Below are 17897 nucleotides of genomic sequence, written 5' to 3'. Positions count from 1 at the left end.
CGCCCTCTGAATAATGTAGGTGGTGTTTGAACCGGGACGAAACCCGACGCTCCACATCACCACTGCCATGCTATCAGAAAGAGACGCATGACTGGTCCATGTGTCCACAGGTGGCTCGCCCGGTCCTTCCAAACCGAGCCTTTTCCAACACTTACATCCTTACAACATGTTTACAAAGCTGCGGGGTTAAAAAGGTCTGGGCCGGGCCGTCCTCGTTAACCCTTAGGCTTTACGTTGAATTATTAATCTTATAGGAATTATTGTTGGGTGGTTAATAAGATTATTTGTTGGTTGTTCGCTGGTAAGCTGTTGAGCTGTTGAGTGGACGTTACATAGATATGGGTAAGGGTATATAGTAAGGGTAAGGATAGTGATAGACAGTAAAGAGACAGTTATATACAGGCCTATGTTGGAGTTTAGGAGGTTTAAAATGGAACTGAACTAGAAAAATACTTAAATACTTTAAAATGTTAATCCATGGTAAAATAGCCAATCAACACGCCAAGCAAAGCATCAGCTAGCACTAAACCATCAAACCTCTCGACCAATGAGCAACACAGGCTATATGCAGAGTAATCAAGGGAACCTGCTTATCAGTGTAGTTACCATAAACCGCGCACAGGTAAACGAAACCTGCAGGCTCCTGCATCTTTAATGAGGCCTGTTTCCATCTTCAGCCGACTGTCTATTCCAGATCAGGTGGCTCTGAAGCGAGCCGCAGGAAGCCGATGTGTTGGCTGATATTTCATCACAAACCTTCACATCTAATTGGCAGTAAGTCTTCGTTTGACGCCGTGCCGCACTTATGACGACAAACACAAGTGATACGAGTTAAGGGTCAGTTTTATTCACCCTCAAGTTCCGTCTAGTGTTCAGCCAGCTAGTATTGTGTCCCGTGACTTTTGGCATGTCCCTCAGTAGCTAAATAACATTAAATGTGCGTTCACATGGACAGTTCCAGCCAGATACCCAAAGGGGGCCAAGTAATGAAAAGTACAAATACTTTACTGGAGTAATTGTTTTATTTTTCAGACGACTTTTTACTTCTACTTCCTACATTTTCACACAGTTTTCTGCACTTCTTTAATCCTTACATTTAAAAAATAGCCTTGTTACTACCTTTTTTTGTGTTTTTGGGTAGTGCACTAAAAGACCAGGGATGGATTTTACCACCACCCAAACCATGCAATTGCTTGGGGCTCCAGGCATCAGGCCAAAATGTTGGCCAAAAAAACGAAAAAAAACAAACAAAAAAAAACAACAAAACGAATTATTTCTCTTTTTTGTTTGACACAGAAGCGAAACCCTACGCGAAAGTTAAGCTAGGCAAGGTAGACTAAAGTAGCTTCGGCACAACCATGAAATAAATGGTCTTATCCCAGCGGCGCCCAAAAAAGAAAGAAAATTAACCTCTTAAGCTCCAAGCCTATTTTTACCAATTTCTGCCTAAAATTACATACTCACATTTGAAGGCCTTTCACTATATTATTAAATAATTCACAGGCAATTTTATGAATTAATATTACTTAGAAGCCTTTACACAATTCATTTAAGACACGTTAATTATACAATTGAACATGTAATGGCCAAAATATGGTAAAAACCAGGAACATTTGTAGGCGCTTTTCAGATTTTCTATTTAATTTTTTTTTTCAGACATATAAAATGAACTATTTATATGGAAGAAGTGTTTTGGCAGCTCTATATTTTGCTATAAAGTGTTTACATTCATTAAATAAAATTAAAAACTGCTACCTTTTACTGGTTAGATATTATAGTGATTTGACCCAGTAATGGTATTTTCATTCTCCAAAGTACTGGAAACTTAATTAACATAATTAACATAATTTTCATAAACAAGGCATATTTCGCCCTAAATGTTTATTTTCTGAAAGGAGATACTGCTAAAGCAGAGACTCTAAGCTTTAAAATGGCATATTGGGTGTCTATATTGAACCTATAATTATTCATAAACACAGCCAGATATTAAATATTGTAAAGAGGTTAAGGAAAGAAAGTCCAGCACAGAAAGCTTGACATAGCTAACCCATCTTTTTCGCAGCAGTAAGAAATGAAACATCTAACGAAGATGAGGTATGTAAAACAGCGAGGTTGTCCGAGTCAATATTGCATTTTGCTGTACAAAAGAATCCATTTGATCAGAGCCCCCGAACTTTCAAATGCGCCCTTGTATAAGACTCTGTGGTGCAGCGTAAGCTTTTGCCCTAAATGGCATTTTTTCAATCTGATTATTGATTTCAACATTTGTGAACATTTGGTCCACTTGGCTTTATGATGATTGGTGTATTTAATCACTGTCCTGTTCTTTATAATGTGTCAGAATTTAATGATGAATGGACCAATATAAATGGTCCAAAAATAAATAATGAATGAACCAACAGAAATGGACCAAAATTACTTGGAATAAAAGCATTTTACATTTATATCCATTGTTGGGCAAGTTGGTTGACAACTATGACCAAGGTGGTTAACCAGCATAGCCAATGTGGTTGATGAGCATGACCAAGATGACTATGTTTCTGGCTAGCTTGACCAAACTGATCAACCAAGAATGGCTACACCATAAAACCAGCTTACCCAGCAGTATAGATTACCATATTTTCACCAGCCTTGACAATCAAAAATCATCCAGCTTTTGTTGAAGTAACCATCTCTTTAGAGAATTGAGGCATTGCTGTGATGATTTGATGGCATCCAGCATTCTCATTCCCAACTCGCCAAACCATGCCATCCAAAAGTATTGGATGGACCTCCATCATTCCAGAGAACACATTTCCACTGCTCTACAGCTCAATGCTGGGGGGCTTTATACTTTCAATAACTTCTATATAGCCCAAGTCTGGCATTAGGCTTTATTCATTGTGCCAATAGGTTAATGTTTATTATCTGCTCCAGATGGATGCAGATAATATCCAATCATTAAAAAAGGTGTCCATAAATATTTCATTAAAAAATGAACATGAGACAAAAGATCAACATTTCAGCTTTTATGTGCAGGTATTTACATCTGGATCTGGATTTACAGCACTCACATGTTTCTGTTTCATCAACTGCTGTGGTTTTCTTTGGGCTACCTGTTCGTCATCTGTTATTTAATACACCAGTGACGACTTTCTTCTTTAGGACGTTCCACACTGTTCTGGCTATGGACAATATTTGAGCTCTAATGGTTCTGATTGATTTTGATTTTTTTACAGCAGAAATAAAGGGGTTGACCTCAATGTTCTAATACATTTGGATTATATACATTAGTATATATAGTGAATACAATAAAAAGTTGAGGCCTGCTTGACCTTAAAGGTCAGATGATGCGAGTGTCCGCAGTGGTCGGACTGAAGCTCTGCTCGGGTTTGAGTTGCACGAGTCGCTCTTCTGCGTCCGACCAACAATGGCAGCTCCGCTCTCAAAAGCAGCCACTTAAATATTCATGAGGTAACCCACACCTGTTTCCAGGTAACCGATGCTGAGGTCCTGAACCATGACAGTGTGTGTGTGTGTGTGTGCCATCAGCTCGTTCTCCAGTTCTCCACCGTTACCAGGGCTTCAGCCGGCATTTCCTGAACAAATCCACGGCCATGAAGGAGCTCTAAGCTGCTGGTGGACCTTCTACACCGTTCCTGTGCAGCTTTTTGCTCAGTTTTGTCTTCAGTGATGTGTGGACCTTTCTGTAGATGGACCACCGGAGCTTCTGAGGAACTCTGAGACCCCCATATTAGAGCAGGATCCCATTGATGGTGGCTTGAGGGGGCTTTCTTGTCGGACGGGCCGTTTCTCTGTTTGTCCATTTCTGACTTTTCCAGGCCTTCAGAAGGAGCCAGCATGAATCCGCTGTTCAATGCGTACAAGAGCAAGGTGATGAAGACCCTCAACCCGGATGCAGAGGAAGAACCTGTTGAGGAGGTGAGTCTATTTAACTGCAGGGTGTTAAACTGTACCAAAAATGTTGGGATTTCTGCTCATTTCATGTCAGTTTTTTTTTTTTTTAAATCAAGGATATTAAAAAAGTTTATCCTGCTTTTCCTGAAGTAACTTTTGTTGGAATCTCTTCTGTCCAAAAGGGATAAAAAGGAAGGCTTTTTGCAAGCATTGGTGTGAGGATGTGATTGCGCTCAGTGTAAAAAGCCCCAAACTCCTTTTAGTTTTTTTATTAGGACAATATAAAAAAAACAAGTAAAGTAAAGTAAAACAATACATTTATAATTTAAAAAGAATTTGCACATTTTTGAATAATTGAAATATTATTTACTTTGCTTTATGATAATTGACACACTAAGAATCTGTTTTTGACATTGTGTTCAAATTTTTGCACCATTTTTTTCCCAATTACTTGGAATAAAATCTTTTTACAGTGATGTTGCAGATTTTTGTTTATTCAACAACTTTGTTTATCCAACAATATAAAAAGTACATGAATATTATTAATTGTAAATATATATATATATATATATATATATATATATATATATATTATCTCAGATTGATTTAGAATTTTCTTTATTATTTCAAATTTTCCCATTTTCTCCCAATTTAGCTAGGCCAATTGTTCCACCCATCTGTTACTCAGCTGCTACTCAGCTGTATAATATCCCCAATCACTACTGATGCTACAACACAAGGAGGATAAAGACTACCACATGCCTCCTCCGATACATGTGAAATCAGACTCCGCCTCTTTATGAACTGCTGCTGCTGCAGCATTGCCGAGTAGCATCACAGCGCAGCGACTCGGTTCTGATACATCAGCTCACAGACGCAGCCTTGTGCTGATCGACATCACCCTAGGAGTGATGAGGGGAAAGAGCGCCATCTACTGTACCCACCCAGAGAGATCAAGGAAGCCTCGAGCCCTGTGCTCTCTCAGGGCTCCGGCAGCTGATGGCAAGCTGCATGACCGGGATTCGAACCAGCGATCTCCCGATCATAGTGGCAGCACTTTAGCACTGCAGATTGCTGTAAGGACTTGATTAAATTTAGCGAGACTAAAGCACTAGATATTTCCCAAATCCCAAAAGTTTTGGATGGAGCCCCATCTTTCCTTTATACCCCCTTTCTATAGCCCACAACTAGATTTAAGCATGATAGCAATAGATTCATGTTTATTATTCTACTGGCATACAGCCAATCAACACAGATAATAACCTTGACATGTTTCCTAGTATATGTATAACCTAGAATAGAACAAAACACCTGCTGACAATAGAAGATAGAAGGCAATAGAAGGCAACAGGCAGCTGTTAGAGCTGAAAGGATGACCCATGGCCTTCTGTTATCACTATCTCTGTACGCTAAAAACTTAACTTAACTTAATGTAACTCTGACGCTTGTTCTTTACATCGTTTTCGAATGTCACCAATGAATGCACCAATATAAATGCTTCAAAATGACTTGGGATTAATTGTTGACCAAAGTTTTACATTGACTTCCATTGACAAGGGCATACAGCTGCTTGGCAAAAGTGGTATCTGTAGCTCACACAAGTGTGCAAATGCACAAAACACACACTTATAGCTTATCTAGTCCATGAAGTAGGGTAGTGACATACTGCCAATAGAATAGGACTCTCTGATGCAGATAAACCAATATCTTCATCAGGTGAATCTCAAAATAATTCATTGAAAATCATTGAAAATATATTTTATTTCATTAATTAATATCAAAATGTGAAACTCATATATTATATAGATGTATTAAATGTAGTGTTGTTGATGATTATGGCTTATAGCCAATGAAAACCCAAAAATCAGTTTCAAGACCAATGGACATTATAAAGCTTATGCATCCATCTTATTTATTTTATTTTTATATTTGATATTTGATATTTACATTTAAAGTTAATAGTAATATCACTATTAATACTGGTTTGGATATTTCTGTAGTGGAATTCATTACTGCATCATACTTTTCCTCTTAGTTGCTTTTTTTTTTTTTTTTTTTTTTGCTTTTTGATTATTGTTCCTTGCTCTTATTGTAATTGTGCTGCTGTATCTATCACCAGTTGATACTTATAGGCAGTGTGGGCAGTGTGCCAAATCCTGCTGGAAAATGAAATCCGCATCTCCATAAAAGTTGTCAGTAGCAGAGGGAAGCATGAAGTGCTGTAAGATTTTGTGGGAAAACAAAACTGCACTGACTTTAGACTTAATAATAAAACACAGTGGATCAACACCAGCAGATATCAGACATGTCTCTCCAAACCATCACTGATCATCAGTAAATTTTACATTTCATTTGTCAATCAAGGGAGCAGAGTCTGGAGGAAGAGTGGAGAGACACACAGTCCAAACTGATTGAGGTCTAGTGTGAAGTTTCCACCAATCAGTGATGGTTTGGAGAGACATGTCTGTCATCTGCTGGTGTTGATCCACTGTGTTTTATTATCAAGTCTAAAGTCAGTCCAGTTTTGTTTTCCCACAAAATCTTACAGCACTTCATGCTTCCCTCTGCTGCTGACAACTTTTATGGAGATGAGGATTTCATTTTCCAGCAGGACTTGGCACACTGCCCACACTGCCACAATTACCAATTGGTCTCATATAATATTCTGATTTTCTGAGACACTGATAATCATCAACAATAAAAGAAATAAACACTTAAAATAGATCACTATGTGTGTTTAATACATCTATATAATATATGATTTTCACATTTTTAAATAAATTACAGAAATAAAGTAACTTTTCAATGGTATTCTAATTTTTGGAGATGCACTAGTATAATGGAATATAAAGCCTTTAGTTTTGAGCTGTGGAGCAGTGGTAGAACTGTGTTCTCTGGAATGATGGATCTCCATTATGGAGTTATGTATGAGCTTGGGTTGGTGATCATCAATCAAATCCTCACAGAAATGTTCCAAAATCTATTAAAACGCCTTCTTCTCTGGACAGTAGAGACAGTTACTCCAACAAAAACAGGATAAACTCTTTTTAACACCCTTGATTTCAGTAGAACCAATGAATGAGCGGGTGTCCCAATACTTTTGCCCGTGTAGTTGTAACACTAGGCCCTCATTAAGGTCGTTAAGAGACAGAGTATCGGTGTCCCATTCAAACAGGACATACGCATATTGAGTTTACATTGTAATTTAGGTCAGTTGGATTCGGGTAAAGTGAATTAAGGACAGTGGTGCACATTTACATGGAGCTATCTGTCAATATCATATAGTCTGATATGCCAAAAGTCATGGGACAGCATTATGCACAATAATTCTGGGTAAGTTATGGGGCCCCAGGTCTCTGAGTGGTCCAGTCGTCTAAAGCGCTGCCACTATGATCTGGAAATAGTCGTTTCGAATCCCAGTCATGCAGCTTGCCATCAGCTGCCAGAGCCCTGAGAGAGCACAGTTGGTCTTGCTCTCTCTGGGTGGGTACAGTAGATGGCGCTCTTTCTTTCCCCTCATCACTCTTAGGGTGATGTTGATCAGCACAAGGCTGCATCTGTGAGCTGATGTATCAGAACCGAGTCACTGCGCTTTCCTTAGAGTGCACTGTGATGCTACTCGGCAATGTTTGAAAAAAGAGGTACAGTCTGACTTCACATGTATCAGAGGAGGCATGTGCTAGTCCTCACCCTCCTGGTGTTGGGGCATCACTAATGATATGGGGAGTCCTAATGATTGAGTGGGTTGGGAAACTGGCCTTGTAAATTAGGGAGAAAATGGAATATGAATTATTTTTTATAAAAAATAAAAAAAAGCTGTGGGGTGCCTATTTAGTGATCTATAGCGCAGTGGTCAATTGCGAATTATGCAGCTGGATTAAGGGTGTGTCTGTGTGTCTTTGGTATCATGAAGGCGCCAAAAATACAAAAATCATGGGTGTGTTTTGGGCGTAACCTGAAATAAACCAATCAGTGTGCCCGTTGCCATTCTCTTTAAGAGCCAGATGAGCTCTGATTTTGGCACGTTCATATCTTAACGTGCAGAACTCTCCTGCATGGCTAAGATAGGATTGGACAGCTGACTGTTGACTGTTGTCAGGGTTTTAATCAGTCAGTGGAGCTCCTGTGTTTCCCGCCAACCAGACACTTCCAGACTACCACTATAAATCAGTACAGATTTATTCTTAAACTCCAACGATATTTTAATGGCACAGGCACAAGGTGTGAAAATAGACTATTGACAGGGTGTAAGATAGTAATGAGCATCGTGCCACGCCTTGCACAGGGTGAATTATGTTGAGTTAGAGGTAGTTAGAGGTCTAATAGTGGGTGCAGGTGGATGGGATGTTCCATTTCTGAAGTTGTGCAGTTTTGCACATCTCTGCTGGATTTTCTCAGTCAGCTTTATGAGGTAGTGCGCAGTGACTCAACTAAGTAAAGAAAAAAATACTTTAAGAAATAAAAGGCGATCAAAAACGGTATGGTGGATTTAGTTTGGTTCCAGTTTGGTTTGGGTTTAGTTTTTGATTTGGGTTTGGTTTTTGTTTTTTTGGTTTTGGTTGGGTTGTCTTGAGTTGGGTTTGAGAATTGGTTTGGGTTTGGGATTCAGTTGGATTTTTTGTTGGGTTTGGTTTGGGTTGAATGAGATTGGGTTGGTTTAGATTTGGACTGGTTTGATGTGGGATGGGTTGGGTTTGGTTTGGGTATAGGTTTATGTTTAAGGTTTGGTTTGGTTTGGGATTTGGTTTGATTTGGGTTAAGTTGCATTTGGTTTGGTTCGGGCTTGGTTTTTGGTTTTGGTTGGGTTGGGTTGGCTTGAGTTGAGCTGGTTTGCGTTTGGAATTGGGATTCGGTTGGATTTAGTTTGGGTTTGGTTTGGTTCAGGTATGGGTTGGATTAGATTTTATTTGGGTTTGGGTTGTTTGGATTAGATTGGGTTGGTTTGGGTGTGGACTTTTAAGTAACTTTTAAGTTACTACATGATTCCTTATGTATTCCTTCATAGTCTGGAAAAGTTTATTATTCATTTACTATGTAAGAAAGAGAGAATAGAGGACAGTGACCTAGTTCTCCAGCCCCTGTGGAAACTCGATCCCCCGCAGGATCCTGAATACCATTCCAGAGATTTAGTGGGGATGAGTGGGACAGTAAAGCCTGGGGTGTGTGTTCGTTCCACACGGACTCTACAGCCCCCCGCTCCGCCCGTGTCACCAGAACCCGAGAACAGCTGAGGAACAGCAGCCAGCATAGTTTCCACAACCTGCAGAGGAGAAAACAGAGTGACGGCTACTTTCATCTCCATCTATAATCAGTTATTATTCAGTTATTATAATATCTAACCCCTTTAACATGCAGCCGCAGTATTCAGCTATTCAGCTATTCAGGTCAATACTAATTAGTCAGTAATTAGTATGAATTATTTATGGACTAATATGAATAATTCAGTAACTACTATACAATATAACACATGGGTGACCCTTTATTTTAAGAAACACAAATTAGGCATTTATTAAGGTCTTATTATTTGCTAAATAAAGCCTTAATTAGACATTTGTAAATGATTTATTCACTACTTATTAGTCTTAATTCTGTGCTATTAGTGTTATTGGTGCTTAATTAAGGGTCTGTTATGTGGAAATGATTAATAATGTCTGTATTAGTTCTTATAGTGCACAATAAACAGTTATGATAAGCAGATTAAATTATTAATTAAGCATTAACTATAATCTAATAAATTCTACATGCTATTAGTGTATACTTTAATTGGCAGCAGTTTGATCGATGTGAGTTTATGGCAAGGTTATAGCTGTGCTGGAGTTTCTTGAGTTAATAAGGGGTTAATAAGGGTTTAATAAGTCACTAATAGACCAAGAACTCTACCATATTCTAAAGTGAGGTTCTGTTCATCACTAATTAGACACTAAAAAAAAAACCTAAATTAATATTTATTCAATCACAGACCCCTAATTAAGCACCAATAACACTTATAGCAGATAATAAAACCTAATAAGTAGTGAATAAATCATTTACAAATATCTAATAAAGGCTTTATTAAGCAAATAATAAGACTTTAATAAGCGCCTAATTTGTGTTCGTTAAAATAAAGTGTTACCAACACATGTTTAATTAGTAGTTATGAGAGTGAGAAATTGTGGAGACATTTACTTCATAAACAGTACTGTACTATGTAATGTAACGGTGAATCAATAGAAAAAAAATAAAATACCTTTTTTATATTTAATGTAAACACACAATTACAAGACACTTTTTAGGACATACTTTTGCCTATGACAGAAGTATGACTGTGATTTTCTGTTGTTTGTGTCATTGAAGGTTGTTTTAGTAAACTTGAGTAAATCCATGTTCAGCAGTGAACACTGAATAATGTACAGTATGGTTTACTAGTATGATCATCCACCATTTGTCTTGATCATATTCACACCTATAAAGGGTTTGTTCTAGTCTGAATTAGTTAATTGGGTTTGTTTTGTTTGGTTTGGACTGGTCTGGTCTGTTCTGGCATAGTTTGGTTTTGGTTTGGGATTGGGATTGGGTTTGAGGTTGATTTTGGTTTTGGTTGAGTAAGGTTGAGTTTGAGGTTTGGTTTGTTTTTGGGATTTGGTTGGATTTTGCTTGGGATGGATTATTTTGGATTGGTTTGTGTTTGGACTGCTTTGATTTTCGGTTTTGGTTGGGTTGAGTTTAAGGTTTGAATATTTTTGGGGGTTTGGTTGGATTTTGCTTAGATTTGGGTTGGGTTGGATTATATCAGGTTAGTTTGGGTTTGAACTGGTTTGATTTAGGATGGGTTGGGTTTACTTTGGGTTTGGGATTTGGTTGGATTTTGCTTGGATTTGGGTTGGATTATTTTTAGTTGGTTTTGGTTTGGACTGGTTTGATTTTTGGTTTTGGTTGGGTTGGGTTGGGCTGGGTTGGGTTGGGTTGGGTTGGGTTGAGTTTGAGGTTTGGTTTGTTTTGGCATTTGGCTGGATTTTGCTTGGATTTGGGTTGGATTATATTGGTATGGGATGGGTTTGGGATTAGTTTGGACTGGTTTGGTTTGTGATGAGTTGGGTTTGGGTTTGGTTAGGTTTTGGTTGGTTTGGATTTGATTGGGTGGGTTCAGACTGGTTTGGGTTTAGTTGGGGATGGGATGGGTTGGATTAGGTTTAGTTTGGGATTTGTTTGCACTGGCTTAGTATGGGTTAGGTTAGGTTAGGTTTTGTTTGAGTTTGGGTTTGGTTTTTGTTTCGGTTTTGGTTAAGTTTGGGTTGGTTTTGGGTTGGTTTAAGTTATGATGGAATGGGTTGGGTTTTGTTTGACCATTCTCTTTGCTTATTGGTCAGATTTGTCTGGGGTGGTACAGCACAGTGAGTACAGGAAAAAGGTGTATACAGTTAAACACAGAGCATCAGCAGAGTAACCAGAATAACTAGACCTGCAGTTTAACCAAAATCACCACATTTCTAAATCTTTTGGGACTAAATGAAGATCATCTCCTGTCGTGGGTCTTGATGCTGTGGTTTGGTCAGCATCCAAGTCTGATTACAGTACTGATACCTGCCCAAACAAACTGGGCAAAAAGTCCAAATAAGCCAAAATTAAGTCGAGGTGTGAAAATACCCTTTAACACTAAGCAAACATTAAAACAGATTTGCATTGTTGTTTGATAAGTGAAGAAAATGCTTGGTAGTAAACTTTAGTTATGACTCTGAAGCCTTTGTTTTGGCTGGTTGGATTTAATGTTTTGGCTGCACTTTCAGTTTGAATTCATTAGGTTTTCATAGCTATGTATTTTGTAACCACTAGATGGAGACATTTACAGCTTTATCAAATAAATTGCTCCAATAAACAATTCACATGTAGGTCTAATCAAACATACACCAGAAATTTAGTTACCTTCTGTAGTATTGTACATCATATACGATCAATTGTATCAATGTAATGGAGACATTTATATTAAGTTAAATTGTGTTGTTTAGAGTGTAAAATTGCACATATTACGTATATATCCTTATATGTTTATATATATATATATATATATATATATATATATATATATATATATATATATATATACGTATATATATATATATATATATATATATATATATATATATATATACGTATATATATACATACATATACATATATATGTATATATATATATATATATATACGTATATATATATATATATATATATATATATATATATATATATATATATATATAAATATATATAAACATATATATATATATATATATATATATATATATATATATATATTTTTTTTTTTTTTTTTTTGGTGATGTTTGACTTGGAATGGATTGGGTTTGGGATTTGGCTGGGTTTGGGTTGGATTAGATTTGGTTACTTTGGGTTGTTTCAGTTTTGGTTTGGGCTGGGTTGGGTTGTAGCAGCATTTATTGACAATATAATTTTTTTTTAAGTATTTAAAAATGCATTTTACATATATATTTTCCACATGGTATTACTGTGTTTGTTTATTTATTCATATGTTTATCTGTTGTTTATCTGTTGTTTTAGGTGTGTGAGGTGGCAGAAGAGATGACAACAGTCCAATCAGATGAAAGGCCAAGTTCTGTAACTCAACTCGCTAAAAGGGTAAGGGTATATAACACTATGTAACACTGTGTAACTCATGTAACTCAGGGTTACACAACTATCAAAATTGTATCCATAAAACATTAAAAAATGTGAACTATACCACAGAATAAATTACTTTTTAATCTTATCTAAGCTTTATTTATAACAAGATAGACCATCACAATCTGCCAAAAAAGCAGTGGTTCTCCCATAACACAATAATTCTTGGGTGGAGACCCTTATTCACCATCCAACCCAACAACACCAAGAGGGTGAATAATGCTCTCTCTCTCTCTCTCTCTCTCTCTCTCTCTCTCTCTCTCTCTCTCTCTATATATATATATATATATATATATATATATATATATATATATATATATATATAATGGCATTTGTTTTAAGTTGCACTGATTGCTGACACATATGTGCAAATGCACACATACCCAGTTTGTCTAGTCCCTGTAGTAAAGTACTACCAATAGAATAGGATGTCTAGAGTAGATAATCTTGGGCTTGAGGGGTATGAAGCCCCCAGTATTGATCTATAGAGCAGTGGGATGATGGAGTTCCATCCGGTACTTTTGTGATAAGTTGGGGAGGAGTTTTTTAACCGTGTGTTTTTGGTGTGGTGACTCTTTCAGATGCAGGGCGTCGGAGCTAAAGGGTGGAAAAATATGACGGCTCTCTTCAACAAAGACGATGAACACCAGCTACTGGAGGCAGAGACAGATAATCAGCCTGTAGCCGACCAGTGAGTGACCATTAACCACCTCTCTACTGTTACCATATGTGACATAACTGGCCACTTTACCAGAAACACCCTGCTCGAGCATGCCTGTGATCAGTTACAGACTGTAGCGCAATGTAGGGGTTTCTAATAAAGTGGCCAGCTAGAGAGAAGTACAAGAGAAAAGGTGTTTCTAATAATGTGGCCAGAAATTAGAAGTGTTTCTAATAAAGTGGCCAGTGAGTGGAAGCACTAGATACTGTGTAGGTGTTTCTAATAAAGTGGCCAGTAAGTGGAAGCACAAGGTACTGTTATGTAGGTGTTTCCAATAAAGTGGCCACAGTGAGTGGAAGCAAAAGGTAGTGTGATGTAGATGTTTCCAATAAAGTGGCCAGCGAGCGGAAGCACAAGCTACGATAATGTAGGTGTTTCTAATAAAGTGGCCAGTTAGTGGAAACACTACGTACTGTACTGTAGGTGTTTCTGATAAAGTGGCCAGAGTGGAAGCACAAGGAATTGTGCTGTAGGTGTTTCCAATAAAGTGGCCACAGTGAGTGGAAGCACAAGGTACTGTGATGTAAGTGTTTCTAATAAAGTGGCCAGTGTAGGTGTTTCTAATAAAGTGGCCAGTGATTGGAAGCACATGGTGATGTAGGTGTTTCTAATAAAGTGGCCAGTGTAGGTGTTTCTAATAAAGTGGCCAGTGATTGGAAGCACATGGTAATGTAGGTGTTTCTAATAAAGTGGCCAGTGAGTAAAAGCATAAGGTACTGTATTAGTGTTTCTAATAAAGTGGCCAGTAAGTGGAAGCACATGGTACTGTAGGTGTTTCTAATAAAGTGGCCAGTGTGTAACTTTGTTCCTCCTCACTGTGTATCTCTGCAGTCCGCTGGCAGTGAGGCCTGAGGAGCCGCCACGGCCAAAGCGCGGCACAGGATTCTGGGATAACTTTGCCACCAAGTGGCAGCAGGCAGCTGCCATGAAGCAGGCGGAGGCAGCAGCCGCTTCAGGGATGGAGGCAGGCGGTGAGGCAGGAGTGGAGCCGGAGGCAGATGGAAGGAGTTATGAAGATGGGAGTCAGGCAGGGATGGAGAATGAGGCAGAAGGAGGTGGGCGGGGCAACAGCTTCTCTAAGTACGCCTCTCTGGGCGGGGCTAACGATGAAGCGTCCTCCTTCAAATGGAACTTTGTCACCAGCAAACTGGCTGAGTTGAAGAGCAAAAGCGTGACCAAGACCAACTAAACCAGCGAGACCAACGACGGCGGTGGATGAAGACTTCAGAGATGGAAACGAAAGAGCAGAAGCACCAAACCTCAGTCCACAGAAGCCACAGTGTGAAAATAGAGCTTTAATTCTACACAATTTTACACAATTCTACACACATTTTGCCGTTTCCATAAACATTGACCATTCAAGAAGTGCCTTCAAATTATTGACCAACCCAACAGTCATGCCTCCTCTCATTATAAATGACAAAAATCCATCTCTAGAATGTTGGTTTAACACAATTGGCTCACCCCATCCGCAACAGCCTCAAAACCATTTATATATATATATATATATATATATATATATATATATTATCGTTCATGGTCAAGATAATGGCTTACAGCTTACTTTTGGCAGTGTTGGCAGGGCAATGTGCCAAGTCCTGCTGGAAAATAAAATCCACGTCTCTATAAAAGACTTGATAATAAAACACAGTGGATCAACACCAGCAGATGACATGTCTCTCCAAACCATCACTGATCATCAGTAAATTTTACATTTCATTTGTAAATCAAGGGAGAAATCAGAGTCTGGAGGAAGAGTGGAGAGACACACAGTCCAAACTGCTTGAGATCTAGTGTGAAGTTTCCACCAATCAGTGATGGTTTGGAGATGTGGATTTCATTTTCCAGCAGTATTTGGCACATTGCCCTAAATACTGCAATGCACACAACATTATGGGGGACATACCAGAGTTCAAAAGAGGACAAATTGTTGGTGCACGTCTTGCTGGAGCATCTGTGACCAAGACAGCAAGTCTTTGTGATGCATCAAGAGCCACGGTATCCAGGGTAATGTCAGCGTACCACCAAGAAGGACCAACCACATCCAACAGGATTAACTGTGGACGCTGTAAGAGGAAGCTGTCTAAAAGGGATGTTTGGTTGCTGACCAATTCAATGTGCACCTCAACTCTCCTGTTTCCACCAGAACTGTCCGTTACCACAATAAATTATTGTGATCTAAAACCAGGTGTTTCAGTTTCATTGTCCAACCCCTGTATGTATATATCCTGTATATAAATGGATATCAGGCTAGTTTAAAAAGTGTCTGTGGCTTCTGTGGATCTGGACTGGTTGCTGGTTCTTTGTTTATCTCCTCTCTGGCGTCGCTGTACGGCTGCAGAACACACTCTTCAGGGAATCATACATCACTCAGCCTCTGTTTCAATGATCACAACTCTAATATTCGCGCAAATGCTGATGGAAGAGCTCTTGAACCAATTTGCGCCAAAGTTTGCACACTTTTAATGACACTGACATGCCTTACGTCATAGGACAGGACCTAGTTACGGTCGCCTGTCTGTTCACGTGGACAATTCTAACCAGACACCACCAGTCACAATCATTACCACCCACTGCACTGCATTACTGTCCACTGTGGGTGGTAATATTACACTGTTAAAAGCAAAATACTGTTCTGAAAAAAAAAATAAGAGAGCACTTTATAGGTTTATGTTTGAGTAAAATGAACATTGCTTTTTATTCTATAAACTATGGACAACATTTCTCCCAAATTCCAAATAAAAAAACAATTTTAGGCATTTATTTCGGAAATTGAGAAATGGCTGAAATAAATAAAAAAAGATGCAGAGCTTTCAGACCTCAAATAATGCAAAGAAACCAAACAAGTTTATATTCATAAAGAGTTTTAAGAGTTCAGAAATAATCAATATTTGGTGGAATAACCCTGGTTTTAATCACAGTTTAAAACATGCATCTTGGCATCATGTTCTCCTCCACCAGTCTTACACACCGCTTTTGGATAACTTTATGCTTTACACACCTGGTGCAAAAAATCGAGCAGTTCCAGAGGTTTTTAATTTGGTAAAATCAAAGAAACACATAATTTTTAAGTGGTCTCTTATTTTTTTTCCAGAGTTGTATGTGCAGGTGACAGCTGTTTTAATAGGATATCCCAAGATGCATTGCATTCTATGATTTTAAACAATTATTTACTGTATGATTTTATTTAAAAAAAAAAAATACAGGAATTTTGGACACGTAGACATGTGACACCACTGTAGATCCATTAATTCATTCATTCACATTGACTTGCCATGAGCACCTGGCCAGTGTTCAACCTCATTCACAAGATAAAACCTCACAACTTACATACAGGTGTCCCATGACTATTGGCATGTCAGTGTAGTATGTACTTATTATAAAAAATAAAAGTCCTGGTTGGAGTGGACTTTAGGAATACTCTGTATGTTTGCTAATGATGGTACTACATTTGGGAGTTTTAGAGTTTTAGAGAGCCTATTTTTTATTTGAATAATTGAATTAAGAGTTTAAGAGTTTAATTAAGAGTTTATTGTTAATTTTCACATATTGATTGAATTTTAAATTACGCATTTTGTTGGCAGGAAGAGGCAGAATCCCATTCATTCCTCTGTATGTAAAGTAATGTAATAATATGAAATTAATAGAGCTGTTAGAGCAGGCAAGGCTAATGTATTTTTCTGCAGGGGGAATAAATCTCTGCCCCAGTTACTTCATGCAGTGTGATTTCATGTTTTACAGGGATTTTCAAGAGCCTATTTCCTTTCTGGCCTCTTTTCTCTTCTGGTTTTATTACATTCAGTTGAATTATATCTATGTGTAAAAGTGAGAAAACCTCAATTTTCCAACTAACAGAAAAACATACACCAAACCATGATCCATTTAGAGTCTTATTTAAAGTGGGAGTGTTCTCATGCTGGTGCCTGTTCACTATTTGCTATGTCTACTTTTATTTTCTCTGTTTTGAATGTCATGCTTTGAATGGGAATTTTTGTCTTAAATTTTATGACAAAATAAAATTCTATTGCAAACAAGAAATCATGAAAAGGTGTGAAAAGTATCTCCATGTATTACTCTGTAGGTAGAAGTACTATAGATACTAGGGTTAAAAAATACTTCTGTAGAAGTTGAAGCATCTACTCAAGCTTTTTACTCTTTAAATAAAAGTGTTTTAATAAAGTACTGCTATCAAAAACTACTTAAAGTATAAAAGTAAAAGTATGGTAAAATGGGGAAAAAATTAAGCCATTAAGAACAAAAGCTTAGACCGAACCACAGAGTTCTATAGTGCACCAGGTTAGTCATTCCTGCAGCTGGCAAAATATGAAACTTCGAAATTAACTTAAATAGAACTTAAATAGAACCTGCAGCACATTATTATGCCCCTATCTGAAGAAACTCAAAAACAGATGAGAAAACAAAGATCATTGATCATCTATCAGTCTGGAAAAGGATATAAAGTCATTTCTAAAGCTTTGAGACTCCAGAGAACCACAGTGATTCACTATTATTCACTAATGGAGAAAAAACATGGAACACTGGTGAACCTTCCCAGGAGTGACCGGCTGACCTAAAGAAATTACTCCAAAAGGGCATGAACAACTCATCCA

General features: G+C 37.9%; 1 protein-coding gene across 1 annotated transcript; it reads left to right on the top strand.

Annotated features, from left to right (window-relative positions):
- The first annotated feature begins 3235 nt into the window (after positions 1–3235).
- On the top strand, positions 3236–17301 carry LOC103039032 (uncharacterized protein C1orf232). The gene is made up of 4 exons (XM_015602154.3): positions 3236–3921; positions 12447–12524; positions 13148–13257; positions 14119–17301. Exons 1-4 carry the CDS (start codon positions 3841–3843, stop codon positions 14474–14476), a joined length of 627 nt encoding a protein of 208 aa, XP_015457640.3. The 5' UTR covers positions 3236–3840; the 3' UTR covers positions 14477–17301.
- Positions 17302–17897: the final 596 nt, after the last annotated feature.

This window comes from Astyanax mexicanus, chromosome 1 (assembly GCF_023375975.1).
Source record: "Astyanax mexicanus isolate ESR-SI-001 chromosome 1, AstMex3_surface, whole genome shotgun sequence".
Lineage (NCBI taxonomy): Eukaryota > Metazoa > Chordata > Actinopteri > Characiformes > Acestrorhamphidae > Astyanax > Astyanax mexicanus.
Note: the sequence above shows the minus strand (reverse complement) of the source record. Positions and strands in the feature narration are given on the sequence as shown.